At 41.4% G+C, this 23,383-nt stretch overlaps 1 protein-coding gene across 1 annotated transcript; it reads left to right on the top strand.

The window, feature by feature from the left end:
• Nucleotides 1-7,708: 7,708 nt before the first annotated feature.
• Nucleotides 7,709-8,475, top strand: LOC103115476 (argininosuccinate synthase-like). The gene has a single exon (XM_060191891.1). The coding sequence runs from the start codon at nucleotides 7,744-7,746 to the stop codon at nucleotides 8,227-8,229; it is 486 nt and encodes a 161-aa protein (XP_060047874.1). The 5' UTR covers nucleotides 7,709-7,743; the 3' UTR covers nucleotides 8,230-8,475.
• The last annotated feature ends 14,908 nt before the right edge of the window (nucleotides 8,476-23,383 follow it).

The following is a 23,383-nucleotide window of genomic DNA, read 5'->3' as shown; positions in this document are numbered from 1 at the left end:
CTGCACCATGAATCCACTGCTCCTGGAGGCCATTTTTTCCCCTTTTGCTGCCCTTGTTGTTGTAGCCTTGTTATACTTATTATTGTTATTGTTGATGTCATTCATTGTTGGATAGGACAGAGAGAAATGGAGAGAGCAGGGGAAGACAGAGAGGGGGAGAGAAAGATAAACACCTGCAGACCTGCAGAGGGAAGTCAGAGAGGGGGAGAGAAAGATAAACACCTGCAGGTGGGAGCACAGGGGTTGAAATGGAATCCTTATGCCAGGTCCTTGCGCTTTGCGCTGCGTGCGCTTAACCCACTGCACTACTGGCCTATCCCCTGTTCTCACAAGTCTTAGAAATAGTTTGCTTGCTTCTTCTTCCCCCACCCCAGTTCATGTAGAACAGATCTCAAGATTCCACATATGAGTGAAACCATCTGGTAATTGTCTTTCATCTCTTATTTTACTAAGCATAATTACCTCCAGTTCCAACCACTTGGTTCCAAAGGACACATCATCATCTTTTTTGATTGCAGAGTTGTAGTCCATGGAATATATACCCCATAACTTTTTTAGCTAGTCGTCTATTGATGGACATTTTGGCTGATTCCATTCTATTTACTTATTTATTTTACAAGAGCACTGCTCAGCTCTGGCTTATTTTCCCCATTTTTTAAAAAGTTTTTTTTAAGTGGTCTGGGAGGGGGCACAGTGGTAAACCTTTGGACTCTCAAGCATGAGGTCCCGAGTTCGATCCCGGCAGCACATGTGCCAGAGTGATGTCTGGTTCTTTCTCCTCCTATCTTTCTCATAAATAAATAAAATCTTTAAAAATGTTTTTAAAAATATTTATTTCCTTTTGTTGGCCTTTTTTATTGTTGTAGTTATATTGTTGTTGTTATTGATGTTGTTGTTGGATAGGACAGAGAAAAATGGGGAGAGGTGGGGAACACAGAGGGGTAGAGAAAGACACCTGCTTCACCGCTTGTGAAGCGACAGCCCTGAAGGTGGGAAGCCCCAGGCTTGAACCAGGATCCTTAAGCCAGTCCTTCCGCCTTGAGCCACCTGCGCTTAACCTGCTGCCCTACCCGCCCGACTTCTCCCATTTTTTTTTAATTGGATTCTTCTTCTAGCGTTTGCCCTTCTTCCATAGCCAGTCAACAGCGTCAGGTTGAGCCTGATGTAAAGTTTCGAGACCTCCTTTGAATCTGGAGAGGTGGCAGTCGTTGACTATGTGGGTCATAGTCTGTCTGGAGCCACAGGGGCAGTTCGGGTCATCTCTGGCTCCCCAGCGATGGAACATAGCGGCGCACCGGCCATGGCCTGTTTGATAGCGATTGAGGAGGGCCCAATCATAACGTGCTAGGTCAAAGCCGGGTTGACGCTTGCAGGGGTCTGTGATGAGGTGTTTGTTCTTTACCTCAGCTGACTGCCAACTCTGTTTCCAAGAGACTGGAACAGAGAAGTTCAGTGTAGGCATAGGGGACCAGATTGGGTGACGAGACGTCAAGCGTTGGACAGGGTGGGCGAAGATATCCGTGTATATTGGCAGGTCTGGTCAAGTGTAGATGTGGGAAATGAACTTAGATGATGCCGCATCCCAACAAATATCTGGCGGGGCGATGTTGCTAAGAACTGGCAGCCATGGAACCGGGGTGGAACGGATGGTTCCAGAAATTATCCTCATGGAGGAATATAATTTGGAATCGACCAAGTGGACATGGGGGCTATGGAACCATACTGGGGCACAGTATTCTGCAGTGGAATAGCATAATGCCAGAGATGATGATTGTAGTGTGGAAGCGCTCGTGCCCCATGAGGAGCTGGACAGTCTTGCAATGATGTTATTCCTCGCACCCACCTTTGCTGCAGTTTTTATGAGATGTTCGCGAAATGACAGGGTGCAATCGAGAGTATCACCAAGATAGACTGGCTGGGCTTCATGCCGGATTCTCGTGTCATCAAGCTGCACATTAAGCTCACTCGAGGCCGAGGCATGGTGTAGATGGAAAACAGATGATACCGTTTTTGCAGTGCTAGGGATTAGTCGCCATTTTTTACAGTAATCAGATATCAGAGACATGTCTTTCGTGAGTGTTTCCTCGAGGATGTCAAACTTGGATGCCTGAGTTGCACAGCAGATGTCATCGGCGTAGATGAACTTCCTTGAAGAAGTTTCTGGGAGGTCATTGATGTAAATATTAAATAGCGTAGGATAGAACTGAAAGAAGTTGAGAAAGGGGGGAGGTAGAGAAAGAGATGCCTGTAGACCTCGTTCACTGCTTGTGAAACGAGCCCCTCCAGGTGGAAAGCCAGGAGCTTGAACTTAAATCCTTGTGTGGGTCCTTGTACTTCATACTCTGTGCTCTTTAACTAGTGCACCACTGCCCAACCGCCATGGCTTAAATTTCTAAAGCAAATATAATTAAAGGCATATTTTAAATAAACTTGCTATATGAAAAGTACCTTGCCTCTAATTCCAAATTGGTAATTGCTTTCAATTCATAACTTGGCCTCTTTTCAAACATTTCTATTTGGAACTATTTACTAGGAGCAGGTAGGAAACTTCTGTATAGATGAGTTTTAATTAAAATGACTGTGTACCATGCACAAAAATTATTTTTTAAGGAAAGATGCAAATAGATTGTCACAGTGAAAAAGGAAATTTTCCTCTTTGTGATAGTGAGACACAGGATTAAATTTAAGCATGATTATTAAACCAGCAATGTTTTTTATAAATCATGAGATTATAATAACAATGTTCTCATTAAAAATGCCACTTTGACATTCTCACTTATAGCATGCTAAGTGCTGCATCAGCAGGATTAGCTCTGTGGTGTGAAGTTTTTAGTGTTTGGTTTATACTATAATGTCTTTTGTGACAAACATGTTCTATTGTTCCAATGGCCAATGTAAGAATATGTAATTTTTTATTTTTAATTTTTTTTAATTTTTTTTATTTAAGAAAGGATTAACAAAACCATAGGGTAGGAGGGGTACAACTCCACACAATTCCCACCACCCAATCTCCATATCCCACCCCCTCCCCCGATAGCTTTCCCATTCTCTATCCCTCTGGGAGCATGGACCCAGGGTCATTGTGGGTTGCAGAAGGTGGAAGGTCTGGCTTCTGTAATTGCTTCCCCGCTGAACATGGGCGTTGACTGGTCAGTCCATACTCCCAGTCTGCCTCTCTTTCCCTAGTAGGGTGTGTTTCTGGGGAAGCTGAGCTCCAGGACACATTGGTGGGGTCTTCAATCCAGGGAAGCCTGGCTAGCTTCCTGATGGCATGTGGAGCCTGGTGATTGAAAAGAGAGTTAACATACGAAGCCAAACAAATTGTTGAGCAATCATGGACCCAAAGCTTGGAATAGTGGAGAGGAAGTGTTAGGGAGGTACTCACAGCAAACTCTAGTGTACTTCTGCTTTCAGGTATATATTTTGCAGTAGTTTATGGATACGTGTGAACATAAGCTCTCTCTCACAGAAACTGGTGTATATCTAGGTTTGGGGACTTTGTTAGAAAGTGAACCACCTGAGATGAAATTAGAGTGTACTATAAAAGGAAAGGTCTCACCCGAGTAATGAAGCTGAAGGGTTGTCATTCCATTCGTGAAGTCTCTGGACTTCTGAGGTGAAGCATGTTGAGGTGGCAATCGTTGCATTGGTTAGGTTGTGGTCGGCAGATGCAATATTATTTGATATGGATTGGGAGAGGCATACGGGAAAGTGGGCCCTATCCAAGGGTTCCAGGACTAGGGGAAGTAGGGGCTCTATAGTGGAGATGTGAGGTTCCTGCTGTCTTAGGGTTCCAAAAGACAATTGATAGTTAATGTTATCATCACATTATTTGGTAATTGGGTTAACTTTGAAAAGTCCTTTTGTTAGGGTTTACTGTACAGTACCCAGTATCTTGTATATAGCTGTGCTATTGGATGCTTCTGATCTACTTGGTCTAGGCTTTTGAGAGAGTCCGCATATCAAATACACAGCCTATATATTAAAAAGATTCAGTTTTTGTTTTGAAAAACTTTGAGACATACAATTAATTTTCCCCCTCTCATATTAATTAACTAGTGATTTATATGTCTACATTTTGCTAGGAGTGTACATAAACACCATTCCCACCATCAAAAGACTGTGACCCATCCCTCCTACCCACTCCCACCCCCCACTGTCCCAGGAAGCTGCATGTCTACCCCTCACCACAGGGCTTTTACTTTGGTGCCCTACTTACAATTTGGTCAGGTCCTGCTTTTAGTTTCCCTTTCAGGTCTTCTTAGTCAACTTCTGTTGATGAGTGGGATCATCCCATACTCATCTTTATCTTTCTGACTTAGCTCACTTAACATAATTCCTTCTAGCTCTGTCCAAGATGGGTCAGAGAAGGTGGGTTCAACAAAACATTCACTACAGAGGAGATCCAAAAGGCTAACAAACATATGAAAAACTGCTCTAAGTCACTGGTTGTCAGAGAAATGCAAATTAAGACAACACTGAGATACCACCTCACTCCTGTAAGAATGGCATACATCAAAAAGGACAGCAGCAACAAATGCTGGAGAGGATGTGGGGACAGAGGAACCCTTTTACATTGCTGGTGGGAATGTAAATTGGTACAGCCTCTGTGGAGAGCAGTCTGGAAAACTCTCAGAAGGCTAGACATGGACCTTCCATATGATCCAGTAATTCCTCTCCTGGGGTTATACCCTGAGGACTCCATAACACCCAACCAAAAAGAGGTGTGTACTCCTATGTTCATAGCAGCACAATTCATAATAGCTAAAACCTGGAAGCAACCCAGGTGCCCAACAACAGATGAGTGGCTGAGAAAGCTGTGGTATATATACACAATGGAATACTATGCAGCTATCAAGAATATGTAAATTTTAATGGCAATGTATTATTCATCGTCATTTCCCTAATGCTAATAGACAACTGTTATACTTATTCCCTTTAATCTAATGTTAGTTTCTTTTATTTCTCTCGACATCCCCTTCCTGACAAAGTTCTTTTCTTTTTTTTAAACTTTATTTATTTACTAATGGATAGAGACAGAGAGAAATTGAGAGGAAGGGGAGGTAGAGATGGAGAGAGACAGAGAGACACCTGCAGCCCTGCTTCACCACTCATGAAGCTTTCCCCCTGTAGGTGGGGACCAGGGGCTTGAACCCAGGACCTTGCACACTGTACTGTGTGTGCTTAACCAGGTGCGCCACTTCCTGGCCCCCAGTTCTTTTTCTTTTTAAAAATTTACTTATTGGGGGATGAATGGTTTACAGTCGACAGTAAAATATAATAGTTTGTACATGCATAACATTTCCCAGTTTTCCAAATAACAAACACCCCCACTAAGTCCTCCTCTGCCATCATGTTCTAGGACTTCAACCCTCCCCACCTCTACCCTGCTCAATAAAGTTCCATACTTTACATATGATTATTAATTTAGAATGTTTTCTTAGTAAGATCACTGCAAGAGTAGTTCTTAACCTTTGACTTGATAAATATGATTCAGCTGAGTTAAACTGCTATTTTTTTCTGAAACTTAAAAAGTAAAATGCTAATATAAATATGTGGTAATTATTGCCAGAACTGTTCATTTTTAACTATTAAATTTAAACAAAGAGCAATTGCTGTTTGTTCATGCAAAACAAACAATGCCTGCTTAAGATCTTTTTGATTAATCTGCTTCCCTGAGTGCATTCACAATTATATACTGCCTCAGGCTCTGCACACACATCCATGAAGGGGAAAAGTCTTCACTGTCCCAGTCAATTGTTAAGAGTTTTCCCAAGAGTGGCATTCATTTAGTTTATGTAAACAGTGCAGGGTGGCTGGGGGAAGGGAAACCAAATCTTTGAACAGACCAAGTTATTCAAATCATCATGGATGCAGTCTGGCTCTGGAACAATCTTCAGACACAAAAAAGGTATTTTGCTGTTGGGAAAGAAGGTGGCTGAACAGTTGGTCGGTGTAGACATTTATAGAAAAGGAACTACTAGGGAGTTGGGCCGTAGCGCAGTGGGTTAAGTGCACATGGCGCAAAGCGCAAGGGCCAGCATAAGGATCCCCACCTGCAGGAGGTCGCTTCGCTAGTGGTGAAACAGGTCTGCAGGTGTTTATCTCTCCTCCTCTCTGTCTTCCCCTCCTCTCTCCATTTCTCTCTGTCCTATCCAACAACAACAACAACAGCTATGACAACAATAACAACTACAACAAGCACAACAACAAGGGCAACAAAATGAGAAAAAATAGCCTCTAGGAACAGTGGATTTGTAGTGCTGGCACTGAGCCCCAGCAATAACCCTGGAGGCAAAAAAAAAAAAAAAAAGGAACTACTGTCCATCAGAGTGCCAATTGCTACTAGAAAATGTATTCAAAAGAATATAATGAGAGGGGAAGAGTGTATGATTGGTCACACGTTGTTTTGCTGTTTTGTTGACAATATTCTGGAGAGGGGCTAGAATCTTAACCTGGGTTCCAGACAAAGGATAATATATACAAGAGCTCTGAACCAAAACAAACTGAATCTAGAACAAGAGTTTAACTCATTTGTTTGAAGTTACCCATATCATAAGGATGTTTACCTGAATTAATAAATTCTGTATTAAAACTGACAATTCCACAGAAGTGAGAGTAAACTCCCAAGAAAAATTAAAAAGAAATACTTTTAAAACCAAATAACCAAGGGTTAGCCCTAATTGTATTGAATTGTTTATAATATAGCCTGGGAAAACCTTGATTATATTACCACCATCAACACATTTTATTGATTATTATGTTCTAAATACTGGGGTGCTAGAAGTTTAGTATATAAAATGGAACCTTTCCAGAATGTAAAATTCTAATTGGGGAAATAGACTGCATAAAGAAAACACAAAGAAAGATGCAAATTATTTACAAAGTAGTTCTAGAGGGGCCTGGTGGTGGCCACCTGGAACCGGCTACTTGAGCATGTTACAATGCTCAAGTAGCCGGTTCAAGCCCCCAGTCCCCACCTGCAAGGGGAAAGCTTTGCAACTGGTGAAGCAGTGTTGTAGTTGTCTCTCTCTATCCCTGCCTATCTCCTCCATCCTTCTTGATTTCTGGCTGTCTCTATGCAATAAATAAATAAAGACAGGTGGCTGGGTGGTGGTGCACCGGGTTAACTACACATAGTACTGAGTGCAAGGACCTGAAAGAATCTGGGCTCGAGGCCCCTCCCCCCACCTCCCCACCACCCCACTCCGCAGGGGTCTTCTTCATGGCGATAAAGCAGGTCTACAGATGTTTATCTTTATCTTCCTCTCTATCTCTCCCTCCGCTCTCAATTTCTCTCTACCCTATCCAATAAAATGGAAAAAAAAATGGCCTCCAGGAGAAGTAGATTCGTAGTGCCTATACTGAGCCCCAGTGATAACCCTGGAGGTAAATACATAAATAAAATCATAAATATAAACAACAACAACAAAGTAGACCTAGAGAGTTCTAAAGGAAATGAATTGTGGGTATTAGGGTAGTTAAAGTTTTCATTGTGTTGTGACTTGAGTTGAATCTTCAGGAGAAAACGGATTCAGACGGCAGACGATTAGAAAAAAAGGTACACTGACACACATGAGTAGAAAATTAAGTAGTTATCAACTTGCTTGGGGGATGAGCCAAATAAGCCAGTCTGGCTTGATCAGATCAGTCAAGGAATAGTTGTAAAAAGAGTTTGGCCCTGACATCCTAGAGATTGAGTTCAAGGATGGTACCACCCACCGCACTTTCCTGGAGCTCTTCATGTACCTGAATGAAGTTGCAGGCAAGCATGGTGTGGGCCGCATCGACATTGTGGAGAATCGATTCATTGGGATGAAGGCCCGAGGTATCTACGAGACCCCAGCAGGGACGATCCTTTACTACGCTCATTTAGACATCGAGGCCTTCACCATGGATCAGGAAGTGCGCAAAATCAAACAAGGTCTGGGCTTGAAATTCGCTGAGCTGGTGTACACAGGTTTCTGGTACAGCCCCGAATGTGAGTTTGTCCGTCACTGCATTGCCAAGTCCCAGGAGCATGTGGAAGGAAAAGTGCAGGTGTCCGTCTTCAAGGGCCAGGTTTATATCCTCGGCCGCGAGACCCCACTGTCCCTATACAATGAGGAGCTGGTGAGCATGAACGTGCAAGGGGATTATGAGCCCATCGATGCCACTGGTTTCATCAACATCAACTCCCTCAGGCTGAAGGAATATCATTGCCTCCAGAGCAAGGTCACCACCAAATAGAGGGGCTGACAATGAGGAGCTGGGCCTCCTCACTTTGCCCATCTCCCAAGTACAGGCGCTAATTGTTGTGATAATTTGTAATTGTGACTTGTTCTCCTTGGGCTGGCAGCCTAGTAGGGGTGCCAGGCCCCAGCTTTGTTCCCTGATCCCCTGTAGCCTGCAAAAAGTGGTCAACATAGGCAAGGGCTGGGGACAGCTACAGTCAGAGCTGTAAAATAACAATTAAAAAAAAAACATTAAAAAAAAGAGTTTTGGGGCAAAACATGAACAATAAGTCAAACTTTTTATTCTAGGGGGCATAATGTGTATATTCATGTAAAATTTTCTTGTGTGTGTGGCATTGTACAGACTTTAACACTCCACATTAACTTCTCCAGATAAAGACAAAGAGACAGAGGGAGAAATGGAAATGTATCACTGCTTCACCCAGTGTGGCACCCTCCCAGTTGAGCTCTTTTTCAGAACTTATAAATAAAAATTTTAATTTGTAGGAAGTGGAAAATAACTGAAATTATTTAGTTGAGAGAGTCTGATTTCTAGTTCACAAACATCACTGGCCTTCAGAGGGCAGAAGAGAAGATCATGTGCTCTAATGTCTCATAATTTTATGAGCACTAATCCCATTCATGAAAGTGTCATCCTCATGACTTTATAATCCCTCAAACCCCCCAAACCAACTTATCCAAACACCACCACATATTAGGAGTCAATATATGAATCTGGGGACAAGGGGAACCTAAACTTTGAGACTATAGCAATTACCATTTAATACTGGAATTTTATTTATTTATTTATTTGCCTCCAGGGTTATTGTTACCCTTGTTGTTGCCATTATTGTTGTTGTCATTATTATTTATGCCATTGCTTTTGTTGTTGCTGGATAGGACAGAGAGAAATTGAGAGTGGAGGGGAAGACAGAGAGAGGAGAGAAAGATAGACACCTGCAGACCTGCTTCACCGCTTGTGAGGCGACGCTCCTGCAGGTGAGGAGCCCGGTGCTCCAACCGGGATCCTTAAGCCAGTCCTCGCGCTTTGCGCCACGTGTGCTTAACCCACTGCGCTACAGCTGGACTCCCTATACTGGAATTTTCTATACTAACACTATACTACCAGTACACCGAGAGATAATGTAAAATGGTGAAATATTCGTGTACACACATACATTCTGAATGTGGGTTTTACATTTGTGGATTCACTAGGGACTTGCAAACATAGTCTAGAGAGAGTCAGTTTTAATAATGAATATTGAAGACTTAACTATCAGAATATGGCAATCATGAACCATTTTGAGTGAGAGTTGGCAAATATTTTCCCAACTGTCAGTTTTAAGAAACATGCAAACAGATTCTGTGTAAGTGAATGCAGGAGTGAACCTGTATCTCTAGTAAACCACAGAGAAATGAAATAAGCTGATTTTAAATTTCTAAAGGGAACTTAAACCACCTGCTAAGTTGTAGAATTTAATTTGCAAGATGAATACTTGGCAATGTGACACTTCTCTCATAGCTTCATTTGCTGTTTTAATAAAAATGTTCACAATGCTTTCGTTCCATCTGTTAGAGAGAGTGAAAACAGCTAACTGCTATTCAAACAACAAAAAATACAGCTTTCTAGAAAACTATATCTAGTGTCACCAAAATAAAAAGAAGTATTTATAAATTTTAAACTTCTGCCTCACTTCTGAAAAAATGTTGTAATTGCACTGCATCTTGGACTAAACATATAAATAATTTATGCAAAAATCTTAAATTTAAATTATTCCCACACACTACAAATGCAAACAAATGCTTTCAAAGTTATCATGACCATGAATCTTACTGCAGCAGGCTACAGATTTTCATTATAACAATTTGTAAGCAAATATTTGGTTATTTTTATAAGCTACAAATCTGGCTGAAGGAGAAAATGATATGTAATAAATAAAAATGGTGCAAACCACAAAGTATGTTTGTTGTTACATTTCCAGATTGGAGATAACAATAAGCTATAGTATGACAGCCTCCCTACTTTATTGATTGCATTGCCATAGCTTTTTCCCTCAGAGTAGATAAAACTGTTATAAGTTTCAATAAGAGTTATTTCTTAAAAAAAAAAAAAAAAAAGGAGTTATTTCTCAGGCACTAACTCCAGTACTTAACACTATGTTGGCATCTGGTTGGCACAGACTGCTTTGCGAGTAAAAGAAGTACATTAGAATTTCCAGGGTGGGGCTATGGTGATCTAGGCTCTCCCCAGAAAACAAAACAAAAAATATATTACAACAAATAACTCAATGAATTCCATCAGAAAACAGCTGGGATTTCTGATTAAGAAAAAAAAAGAAGAAGAACAATGAAGCATTGTTATCTGAAGGTTGGTGACTGTGCATGGACAGTGATAGCAGGAGGCATGGGAGAGGAGAAATCAAGCAGTAATGCTGCACCAACTTGCAATTGTTTCACCAAATGCTGCACCAATTTGCAATTGTTTCAAATCCATGTGGCAAATTTAAAGGGCACCTGTTTTTTGTTGTTTTTTTTTTTTTAAAAAAAAGGAGATTTGGACTCTTGTTTAGAGCTGAAGAGAACACAAGCTCCAAGCAAACTCCATGGAATCATTCAGGGGAACAACATATACCCTTGAGGCATCAAGGAGGCCTATTAAATTAAGGTGTCTCAGCTGTCATAGAGACCCTAGTGATCAGGTTCAGACTGCCCTGTGGGTAAGAAAAGTGACTTTGACCTCACAGCAGAGTTCCTATTTTTAGGGGTTAGTCTGGAAAGGGAAGGAGGTCTGGAGTTTCCCCTCCTCCAAGGGACCCTCTCCAACTAGGACTCTGTTTAGGGGACATTAGGCCCCATAATACTACATGAATTCAAAGTTCTTTCCTTTCCTCCACAATTCACATACAAAGGGCAACAACAGAAACCAATACAAACGAGTAAAACTAGGAAAACAATGTTCTGCAAAACAGGATGAAAGCCAGAAACTTATCAAGTCCAGAAGAGCTATCAGAAAAAAAGTTTAGGGAATGCATTATCAGGAAATTTGTAGAAACACAGAGTTCTCAATTTAATATTCAGTAATAGATTTTAAAAGAAATCCATGCCCTCAAAGATTCACTTGAGAGAACAATGGAAAACTAGGGGGGTCGGGCCATAGTGCAGCAGGTTAAGCGCACATGGGGCAAAGCGCAAGGACTGGTGTAAGGATCCCAGTTTGAGTCCAACTCCCCACCTGCAGGGGGTTGCTTCACAGGCGGTTGTTGTTTTCTCCGGGCTGGCTTCACGGGTGGGAGACAGAGACGACCAGAAACTCATGGCTGAGCTGAGAACGCAGTTTAATCTTTATTCACGAGCAGGCAAGCAGTCCAACAACCTAATCATAACACCATCCTGTCCTGCCTTTTTCTCCTCCAGCGGCAGTCAGGAACCCACGTACGTAGAATATGGGGCGGGGAGAAGCAAGAAGCTGGAAAAGGCAACGACTAAACCAGAATCTCCCGGAGGCAGGGGTAGTGAGACCAAACCAATGTAACAGAATGACCATGTAAATAGACCACAACTTCAAGCAATGTATCAGAAGGGATCCCAGAAGCAGAACTAGAAGCATGCCAACAGGCATGCAGGTCTGTAGATATCTATCTTTCTTTCCCGCCTGCCTTCCCCATCTCTCTCAATTTCTCTCTGTCCTATCCAACAATAATGACATCAATAACAGCAATAACAACCACAACAATGACAACAAAAGGGAAAAAGATAGCCTCCAGGAGCAGTGGAGGCCAAAAAAACCATGGAAAACTTGAAAACAGTGTTACAAAGTATGGATGCGTTGGATCGACCTTCTCGTGGTGCATCCCATGAGTACCCATTAATTGGGGAAACTGATGATCCTTCCTAGCCGACTGAATCCACATGGATCCCAGTCACTTTCAAAGCCAGCAACAAGCAGCTCCTGACACCTTTCAACCTGACGCTGTTGACTGGCTAAGGAAGAAGGGCAAACGCTAGAAGAAGAAGGACCCTTTAAATGCATTCCAGTCTCAATCAGCAACTCAAAGAAATAGATTTACCTATCTAGAAGAGAAAACATCATAAACAGAAGACAAACTGGCTACAGCCTTTGACTTCAAAGGAGAAGGAGAAAAAAAGATTCAGGAAAGGGTGGCACAACTATTATAATGCACAAGGACCAAGGTGCAACCCCTTGGTCCCCACCTGTATAAGTGGTGAAGCAGTGATGCAGTTATTGTTTTTCCTCATTCTTGCCCACTCCTCTCAATTTCTCTCTCTGTCCAATAAATAAATAAATAAATACTTTTTAAAAAAAGAAAACTGTATTAAAAAAAGATTTAGGAAAACATAGCAACAAATTGAGAAATGGAAGACTCATCCAGGAAGGCAAATATTAGAATTATAGGGTCTCAGAAGAAGAGGAAAGAAAGAATGGAACAGAAATCATATTCAAAGTAATAAATGAATTTTTTTCTATATCTGGGATATGGCCAGGATGTCGATTCTCTGAAAGCAGAGAAAACTCCTAAATTCCTAAACCCAAATAGACCTATACCAAGACACATCATTGTAAAACTACCAAAAGGCCAAGGAAAAAAAAATTACAAGTTGCTAAGGAAAAGAAGAAAGTGACTTATAAAGGCAACATAGTAAAACTTATATTAGATTTTTCTACAGAAAGTGTGGATGCTAGGAGAGAGTAGAGTGGTATATACAAGGTTTTAAAAGGCAGTAACTACCACCCATCCACACATTACCTTGCAATACTATCATTCAAATATGAAGGAACAGTCAAAACAGTACCAGACACACAAAAGTAAAGGAGTTTACCATTACCAGACCTGCCTTGCATGAGTAACTGAAAAAAGTGTGCCACAGAGGAAAACAAACAAACAAACAAATAAGGAACATTTAACTCTCAACAAAGTGATAAATAGAAAATCAGACCCAGAAATAAATGCCATAGAAATATGAGACAACTTTAGAGTATGAATGGGTGAGGGAACTGATAGAAGATGTTCAAGCAAAAAATGGTGAGACAAAAATACTTGACTATCTTAGATGTGTTTATATATACTTATATATAAATTACATGTATAACACTTTAACATATAACACAATTTACACACAGACAATCCTCTATATCTTGTTAAGTGATGTGATTTTTCTCTCTAGTACTTTTTAATCTTTTTTACAGTTTTATTTTTCTCATCCTTCTTATCACATATAATGTCCTGACATTCTTTAAATTGGTGTTTGTGTCTAAGTACTCTTGTTACTGTAGTTTTTATCTGTTATCAACTGATCTGCATCTCTGTCTCTCTTCTATTGCCACAGGGGCCGTCACTGGGGATCAGTGCTGCCACTACAAAGCCACCACTCCCAGTGGCCATTTTTTTTTCTTTCAGTTTTATTTGACAGAGAAATTGAGAGGGGAGGGGAGATAGAGAAGGAGAAAGACACCTGCAGACCTCCTTCACCACTCATGAAGTGTCCCCCCACACACACAGGTGGGGAGCAGGGGCTCAAATTTGGGTCTTTGCACATGGTGATTCAGTGTGATTCACCACATCAATAAAAACAAAGAAGTGGAGTCTATATACAGCAAACCTTCAGCCAACGTCAAACTTAATGGGCAGAAGCTGAAACCATTCCCACTCAGATCAGGGGCAAGACAGGGCTGTCCACTAACACAATTACTCTTCAACATAGTATTGGAAGTTCTCGCCATAGCAATCAGGCAAGAGCTAGGAACCAAGGGGATACATATTAGAAGGGAAGAAATCAAACTCTTACTATTTGCAGATGATATGATATGATAGGAAAATCTAAAGAATCCAGCAGAAAGCTTCTGGAAATCATTAGGCAGTATAGCAAGGTGTCAAGATACAAAATTAATGAACAAAAAAATCAGTGACATTCCTTTATGCAATCAATAAGCCAGAAGAGAGTGATATCCAGAAACCTCTTCTATTCACTATAGCAACAAAATCAATGAAATATCTAGGAATAAGCCTGACAAAGTAAAAGCCTTATATACTGAAAAACTATGAGTTGCTATTCAAGCAAATAGAGAATGACACAAAGAATTAGGAAGATATACTATGCTCGTGGATTGAAAGAATTATATAATCAAAATGAATATTCTACCCAGAACCATATACAAATTTAATGTGATACCCATCAAGGTCCCATCAGTTTTCTTTAAGAGAATAGAACAAAACTACCATCAATTATCTGGAGCCAGAAAACACCAAGAATTTCCAAAACCATCTTGACAAAAAGAAACAGAAATGGAGGCATCACACTCCCAGATCTCAAACTATAGTAAAAGGCTATCAAACTGTCTGTTACTGGAACAAAAATTGATACACAGATCATTGGAAAAGAATTGAAAGCCCAGAAATAAACCCCTACATATATGGACCAAAATAGTACATGGAGAAAGGAGGGTCTCTTCAATAAATGGTGCTGTGAAAACTGGGTTGAAACATGCAGAAGAATGAAACTGAACCATTTTATCTCACCAGAAATAAAAGTCAACTCCAAATGGATTGACTTGGATTGACGCAGAAACCCAAAGAGACTCCTTACAGAATGGGAGCACTTTACATTCCATATATCAGACAAGAGGCTAAAAACCAAAATATATAAAGAGTTCACCAAACTTAGCAACAAAAAAGCAAATGACCCAATTCAAAAGTGGGCAGAGGATATGAACAGAATATTCACTACAGAAGAGATACAAAAGGCCAACAGACATATGAGAAACTTCTCCTAGCCACTGATTGTCAGAAAAATGCAAATAAAGACAACAATGAGTACCACCTCACACCTGTGAGAATGTCATACATCAGAAACCATAGCAGCAACAAATGCTGGAGTGGTTGTAGGGACAAAGGAACCATCTTCACTGACTTCCTATTGCACTTTCCTCAATCTCTCTAAGGCTAACCTTGTTAGATAAAGTAAGGACTGCAAAAGCTCTATAAGGGTAAGTGACCAGCATACTTCAGTGATGGCTCTCTTGGTCATTACCAGGCCATCCCATCATCTGGGACCCTACTCAGGGGATCTTGGGATTCCCACATAGATATGAGGGACCTAGACCTCTTAAAAGATCACTCTCTATGCCATCACTGGTCATTTCCATGAGGAATAACATCATACATCATACGTCTTCTTCTTCTTCTTCTTTTTTTTTTTTTTTTTGGTGCCATGGACTGAACACAGGACTTAATTTTTCCAAATATTTATTTATTTATTCCTTTTGTTGCCCTTGTTGTTTTATTGTTGTAGTTATTATTGTTGTTGTTATTGTTGTCATCGTTGTTAGATAGGACAGAGAGAAATGGAGAGAGGAGGGGAAGACAGAGAGGGCGAGAGAAAGATTGTGAAGCAAATCCCCTGCAGGTGGGGAGCCGGTGCCTCGAACCGGGATCCTTACGCTGGTCCTTGCGCTTTGCACCATGTAAGCTTAACCCACTGCGCTACTGTCAGACTCCCCATAAATCTTCTTATACGCCTCTATAGGACCTTGCCCTCAATGGTGAACAACAATGGTAGAAACTGCCTCACTCGCTGAAGGGAGCCTGGGTCAAAATACTCTGCCACTCAAGGAAGATTGGTCCTGAAATGAGTGCAGCCTAGAATCTTCTTAGCTATGACCATGAGATGTGAGCTCAGACCTACAGGGATGCAGAGGTTACACAGGCTCTTGTGTTGAATATGGGCCTCAGATCAGATTGATGGCATTTACAGTTAAGGTTATTTATATACTTTCCCCATAGTTGGGAGCTACTTTCTGCCCTGATCCAGCTTTCTAGTGTTATTCCCAACTCTGACACCATTTCCCTAGCCAATACCTTTAGCCCACCTGCATGTTAGCATCAAGCTCAAACAAGAATTAGTAAAGTCATGGCCCTCTTGAAATATACCTAAAATAGACTTCCTAGCTTTTCCCAAAATGGAGACCCCGAATCTTATCTGCTATAGTTTTACTGTTAGGTTCTTGATTATTAAATAATTTGTTCTGCTTTATATCTTAACGCTTTTCTGCCACCAAGTTACAGATGCTACTGTGATGCCAACATGAATTTCCTGGACAAATGACCTTACCAATTTGTCCTGGAACCCCACCTCTCCAGAGCCCTGGCCTACTACAGAAAGACAGAAACAGGTTGGGAGTATTGATTGACCTGCCAATGCCCATGTCCAGCAGAGAAGCAATTACAGGAGTTAGACCTTCCACCTTCTGCACCCCATAAGGTTCCTGGCTCCATACTTCCAGAGGGATAAAGAATAGGAAAGCTTCTGGGGGTGGGCGGCAATACACTGGAGTAGTGAAAATAGTGAGAAGTGCACTGTGGGAGGTACGCTTTGCAAGCGGTGAAGTATGTCTGCAGGTGTCTTTCTCTCTCCCCTTTGTCTTCCTCTCCTCTCTCAATTCCTCTCCATGCGACAGAAACAACAATAATAACAGCAACAGTGGGGAAAAGATGGCCACTAGGAGAAGTGGATTATTAGTGCAAAGCCCCAGGCACTTCATCTTGGAAAGAGACTGAAGGAATCATGTTATGTGAGATAAGCCAGAAAGAGGAAAATGGGTATGGGATAATCTCACTCATGGACAGAAGTTAAGAAATAAGAACAGACTGGGGCAGCATGGAATGTTCCTACTCATGACCACAGAATGTGAGTTCAGATCTAGAGGGATGTAGACGTCACAGAGGTTTCTAAGCTAATTATGGGCCCCAGATCACATCAAATTTATGGTGTTTACAGTAATATTTATACCCCTTTCCCATTAGGAAGCTACTCTCTTCCCTGATCCAGCTTTCTAGTCCTTTTCCAAGCTATGACATCATCTTCCCAGATAATAATTAGGATTCACCTGCATATCAGACTTCAGGCTCAGGCAAAAAAACAAACAAACAAAAAAACAAAACACTAGTATAGCTACAGGCCCTTTGAAATACAACTAAAATATGCCTACTAACTATCTACAAAATGGAGGACCCCCCAACGCTTCACCTGCACTATTCCAGCCTTTAGGTCCATAATGTCCAATAGTTTGTTTGGCTTGTATATTAACTCTCTTTTCAGCCACCAGGTTCCAGATGCTAGCAGGATGCAACCAGACTTCCCTGGACAGACAACCCCACCAATGTGTCCTGGAGCTCCGCTTCCCCAGAGCCCTTCCCCACTAGGGAAAGAGACAGGATGGGAGTATGGATTGACCTGTCAATGCCCATGTTCAGCAGGGAAACAATTACAGAAGCCAGGCCTTCAACCTTCTGCATCCCACAATGGCCTTGGGTCCATACTCCCAGAGGGTTAAAGAATAGGAAAGCTATTAGGGGAAGGGGCTGGTATATGGAGGTCTGGTGGCAGGAATTGTGTGAAGCTATACCCCTCTTATCCTATGGTTTTGTCAATGTTTCCTTTTTATAAATAAATAAATAAATAATAATAAAGAAATACGAACAGAAAGGGGGAACATAAAGTGGAACTTGGAATGGACTGCATCAAAGTAAAGTACTGGGGGGGGTTCAGTTCCTGGTACATGATGGTGGAGGAAGACCTAGGGAAGGGATGAGAGTGTTTTGCAGAAAACTGAAAGATTTTTACACATGTATCAACAACTAGGAGCTCCAGTGGTGCAATCAGCTAGCATGTGATATTTATACAACAACTGTATTTATTGTAAACCATTATTTCTCACCATTAAAAATAAATAAGTAAATAAATAAAACTGGTGGGAAAGAAAAAATTAAATTGAGGGAAAATCTTTAAAAAATTAAAAGAGAAAAAGGGAATTTTTAAAATCAATTTTAAAATGGCTTTATTATTGATTGTACAAAGTGCTTTTGAGAAAACTAAAAACTCACAGACTAGGGTAACAAAGTAAACTTTAAATATCTAATTCAGAAATCAGGTAGCTAATAAATTTGGAGAACCAAAGGGTGAAAAAACAAGGTTGTCTCATCTATAATATCTGGAAATAAAGGGATATTTTCAAGTTGACAGCCAAATACTGAAAGAGAAAATTTAACAAAGGCTGAGAAATGTTATGTTACTGGCTCATAATGAAGGAAAACAAGACAAAAGAAATTCAAGAGAGGAGAAAAATATAACATTATATTTGGTCCTCATCAGGAATTAGTATCTAATGAAATAAAAATCGATAATCATTAGAAATTAAGTAACCTAAAAGTAAAAAAGTTACATTGGAAAGACTTTAAAAAATCATCATCAGATAACAAAATATCACAGAATTTAGGCTAAACACATTTCACTCTGCCATTAAAAGATAAAATAATCACAGGCTAGCAAAACTTAACTTTTTTCTTTTTGTTGAATCTTGGATAACTATAAATTAATGCAAGTTATAAGATGGTCATATCAACAAAACAGACTTCAGGATAAACAATATTACATAACAAATGTCGTTTTTAGTACTAAAGAGGACAACTGGTAAAATTACAGTTCTGAAATGTCTATGTAGCTATCAAAATAGTAGTAAATAGTAGTATAGTAAAATAAATAAAAATAAAGTAAAATAAATAATATACAATAAATTAATAAATAAATAAAAATAAAATTAAATAAAAATAAAGTAAAATAGTAGTAAATTTGTAAAGCACAAATTATAGAAATTATGAGAAATGAACAAAAATAAACTCATATAGGAGACCAAGATCTTAAAAACCTTAAACAAATAACATTAAAATCCAGTTCATTTATGTTGAACTCTGGTTTCTGAAATATAAAATGCATCTTGTTTTCAAATACCAATTGAACAGTATTGAAAACTGGTTGCATACTAGGCCAGGGAGTAACACCTAATCATTGCATTTTTTTCGCTGTAAAATAAAACTAGAAATAGATAAGAAAATAAAAGGATTATTTCATTTGATAGCTTTTTTTAAAAAAAAACTTTAAATAACTTGGGTCATGGGTCGAAGAAGAAAAATTTCAGAATTTCTGAAAAAATGTTAATGCTAGTAATAAGAACTTTATAGAAGGATTAATAAACTAGAATAAATAAGCCTAGACACCAAGTCTTTGAGGAAAAAATAGAGTGCATTATCTAAATTAATCAAGTAAATGCATTGTGAAAGAGAATATGGTAAGTAACCCCAAAAAGGAAGACATTCAAAGAATTCTGAGATTACTCTTCTCTGATGTATGCAAAAACATTGTGAAACCTGGATGAAATGAATAAATTACCATAGAAAAGATAGAATATGTAAACAGATCAATTTCAAAGAGGAAACACCAGTTGTCAAAGTGTGATACAAAACCATTACCAAACTGAGACACTTCTTACAGGGATTTATATAAAGCCTTTAAAACAAGGCAACTTCGGTGATATTCCAAATATTCCAAGAATGGAAAAATGATGAAATTTCAAACCTTATTCCCCCCCATGTATGCAAAAACATATATGAAGAAAGCATTCAAATGCAAAAGGAAACCTACAGAAGAATTGAATTAATGGAAACACCAATCATAAGTTTGATTAGTATTCAAATGAGTTTCCTCTAAATCAGCTTGTTGACTTAAGATTGTCTTTCTTTCTTTCTTTCTTTCTTTCTTTCTAATCTAGACAAGTTGTTCTTAAATTGTTTAACACTCTAAGGCTAACTTTGTTACTAAGTTAGAGACAGAGAGGGAGAAACAGCAAATCCCCAGCACTTTCCCAGTGCTTTGATATCCTTCTGCAGTACTGGGACTCGACTCTGAGTCACATGCATGACAAAGTGCACCCCCTCCCCCATGAACTACCTCTCTTGGAAATAATTCTTTTATATTTTATGTTACCAACTAGGTCTAGACTGAGGATAGTTGTTGTTAAAATTTCCGGGGCTCTTGCCGGGCCGGCTAGCTTCACGGTGGTGAACAGAGACGCGGAGACAACGGCTGGGCAGGGAAGCTGTATTTCTTTATTCAGGAACAACGATTCATAAACTAAGACAAACTAATCACCAAACAGAACTCTGCTGTCTCTTTGCGGCGGCGCAAGCACTCTCTCTTTTACTCTGGAACTCAGGAACCCTCACCCTTACTCTCGAACTCAGAAACTCTCGCACTCTCGCACTCTCGAACTCCGGAACTCAGGAACTCGGTCACTGGGGAACTCAGGAACTCTGGCTAACTCTGGCACTCTCGAACTCAGGAACCCTCTCCCTTACTCTCGAACTCAGAAACTCTCGCACCCTCGCACTCTCGAACTCCGGAACTCAGGAACTCTGGCTAACTCTCCTACTCGGGAACCCTCTGAAACTCTGGCACACTGGGACTCTCTCTTACTCTGTAACCCAGAAACTCTCGAACTCAGGAACCCTCTCCCTTACTCTCGAACTCAGAAACTCTCGCACCCTCGCACTCTCGAACTCCGGAACTCAGGAACTCTGTCACTGGGGAACTCAGGAACTCTCGGACTCCGGAACCCTCTCCCAGGGTCCCTTGGGGCAGGGCCAAGCAGGCCCGCGAAATTAACAGGACTCATCCAATTCTCTTGGAGGGGGAGGGCTAGAACAAGCCAATGTAAAGCATACGACAATTCCCCCTTTTCTTTTTAACTAAATGACTATAGTATCAAGGGTGTGGGGTGAACAGAAACATATATAACCAAAACCAGCATGTTGCCAAGGGAAGGCCTGAGGGGGCCATATCTGAAAAAAAAAACATTTCTTGCCTCTGGGGGGCTACTTGCCTCGACGGGCATTTGCATGGGGGCGGGGAACGGCCTAGGGTCCCAAAGGCAGCTGGCTGCAACTTACTTACTATGAAACAAAACTTGTTATTAGCATATCTACTGCACGATCCAACGTTTCTAATAGAGAAGGAATTTGAGACTTTTACATATCAACAATGTCTTTTAACATTTTGTTACACCCATTCAAGATGGAGACACACCCTAGGTGTGGGCCGGAGAGGAAACCTCAGGCATGAGAATAATTAGCATAGCCATTGTGCGATCTACCATTTCTAATAGAGAAGGTAGTGTTTTACATATCAACAAGTCTATTTAACCTTTTGTTTAGACCAACTTAGTTAAAATATATTGATTGTTAACTAATTTTTACCTTAGACTTTAAATGTAAGTTAATTTTATCTTTATGAGAATTATATTGAAAACCTTTTTCATTTAACTTTGACTAGTAAGAATTTAGCCTTAAAGCTACTGTTTACCGAACTTTAAACATACACATAAACATGGTCATTAATACACAAGGAGAGAAACCTTTGTTACGAAGACATGTCATTTTAAACACGAATTTAAGTCTGTACTGTCTTAGTTGTTGGGGGGGGGGGGTTTCACCATCCGGAGGTGGCTTCCCGCGCAGCTCCATTCCCGAGCAGCTCCACTTCTAGGAATTGCAGGTTGCGATCTCTGCACAAGTCTCTGCGTACTCCAGCTTGTCTGCCTTCAGACCGGACCGGCGGCTGGAGATCTCGTGTGCCCAGTTTTGGCAGGGAGCCCGGGGGTCCGGGAGGCCCGGGATGGTTCCAGAATTCATAGAAAGAGGGCAGGCAGGCCATCTTTGTAGAAGGCGTGAGCCTAGGTGCCCAGGGGTGGCGGCCATGATAGAACGCCGCAGCCCTGCCCCATGGCCCTGCCATGTCTGCTGCCCTGTTCGCAGTGGCCGAGCAGCGTGGAGGGATCACGCGTCCAGTGCCCTGCGCCTCGCGGTGGAGAGCCGGCTCCTGTGGGCTGGCCTCAGGCTCTTGCATGTTGGCCTCGGGCTCCAGCATGTTGGCCTCAGGCTCCAGCATGTTGGCATCGGGCTCCAGCATGTTGGCCTCAGGCTCCAGCATGTTGGCATCGGGCTCTAGCGTGCTGGCATCGGGCTCTTGCATGGTGGCGTAGGCCTCCTGCGGGCTGCGGGGCTGTGGGGCTGCGGGCGCAGTGCGCGGGGTTGTCTGGGCGCAGCCGGCTGGCTGGCTGTTTGACCAGGTGGAAACAGCAGCTCCGCGCCTTGCCTCCCGCCCGCTGGCTCTTCCCGCTGGCTGTTCTGAGTTCGCCCGAGTGAGTGGAAACCACAGAGTGGTCCAGAGATAAATGTTCCAGAAACAGCAAAACAGTCTCGTGAAGAAAGAGCAGAGGCCTTTGGAGATCTCTTCACAAGCAGAAGAGAAGGCCATCGTACATAGGTAGCCAAATTGTCTTTACTTATCTGAGAGATGCGCAGGTCAGCCCCACGTTGGGCGCCATTTGTTGTTAAAATTTCCGGGGCTCTTGCCGGGCCGGCTAGCTTCACGGTGGTGAACAGAGACGCGGAGACAACGGCTGGGCAGGGAAGCTGTATTTCTTTATTCAGGAACAACGATTCATAAACTAAGACAAACTAATCACCAAACAGAACTCTGCTGTCTCTTTGCGGCGGCGCAAGCACTCTCTCTTTTACTCTGGAACTCAGGAACCCTCTCCCTTACTCTCGAACTCAGAAACTCTCGCACTCTCGCACTCTCGCACTCTCGAACTCCGGAACTCAGGAACTCTGTCACTGGGGAACTCAGGAACTCTCGGACTCCGGAACCCTCTCCCAGGGTCCCTTGGGGCGGGGCCAAGCAGGCCCGCGAAATTAACAGGACTCATCCAATTCTCTTGGAGGGGGAGGGCTAGAACAAGCCAATGTAAAGCATACGACAGATAGTATTATCTACTTGGAAAAAACGGAGAAGGAGGCATATTTTTGGCTATAAGGGTAGAAGGTAAAAAACCCAAAATTATGCATCATTATGGTAGGGTAAATAGTTAATTTAAGCACAAGAGGATGGACTTGGAGACACTGAGATTTGAGCATCACTACCATATGCATGTTATTTAACCTTAGAGCCTAGATAAGACCCTTTGGGGAAATCATGTAGATAGAAAACAGAAGGATGTCAGGAAAAAACTGTGAAGTAATCAATATTTAGAACAGCTGAGAAAAGTCAGCCAAAGAGATTGATTGAGAAGAAATAGCCAGTGACATAGAGGAAAAGCAAAGAAAGCCAAGAGGGCCGGGTGTTGGCACACCCTATTGACTACACATGTTACAATGCGAAAGTACCCAGGTTTGAGGCCCCAGTCCCCAGCTGTAGGGGGAAAGCTTTGTGAGTGGTGAAGCAGTGTTGCAAGTGTCACTTTATCTCTCTTCCTTCCTTCT

This window comes from Erinaceus europaeus, chromosome 5 (genome assembly GCF_950295315.1).
Source record: "Erinaceus europaeus chromosome 5, mEriEur2.1, whole genome shotgun sequence".
In the NCBI taxonomy this organism is placed as follows: Eukaryota; Metazoa; Chordata; class Mammalia; order Eulipotyphla; family Erinaceidae; genus Erinaceus; species Erinaceus europaeus.
The sequence above is the reverse complement of the archived record's forward strand: the minus strand, read 5'-3'. Positions and strand labels throughout refer to the sequence as shown.

What these genes read in the sequence shown, in the direction of transcription:
- LOC103115476 (XM_060191891.1), top strand. Translation starts at nt 7,744, where the DNA reads ATGTACCTGAATGAAGTTGCAGGCAAGCATGGTGTGGGCCGCATCGAC.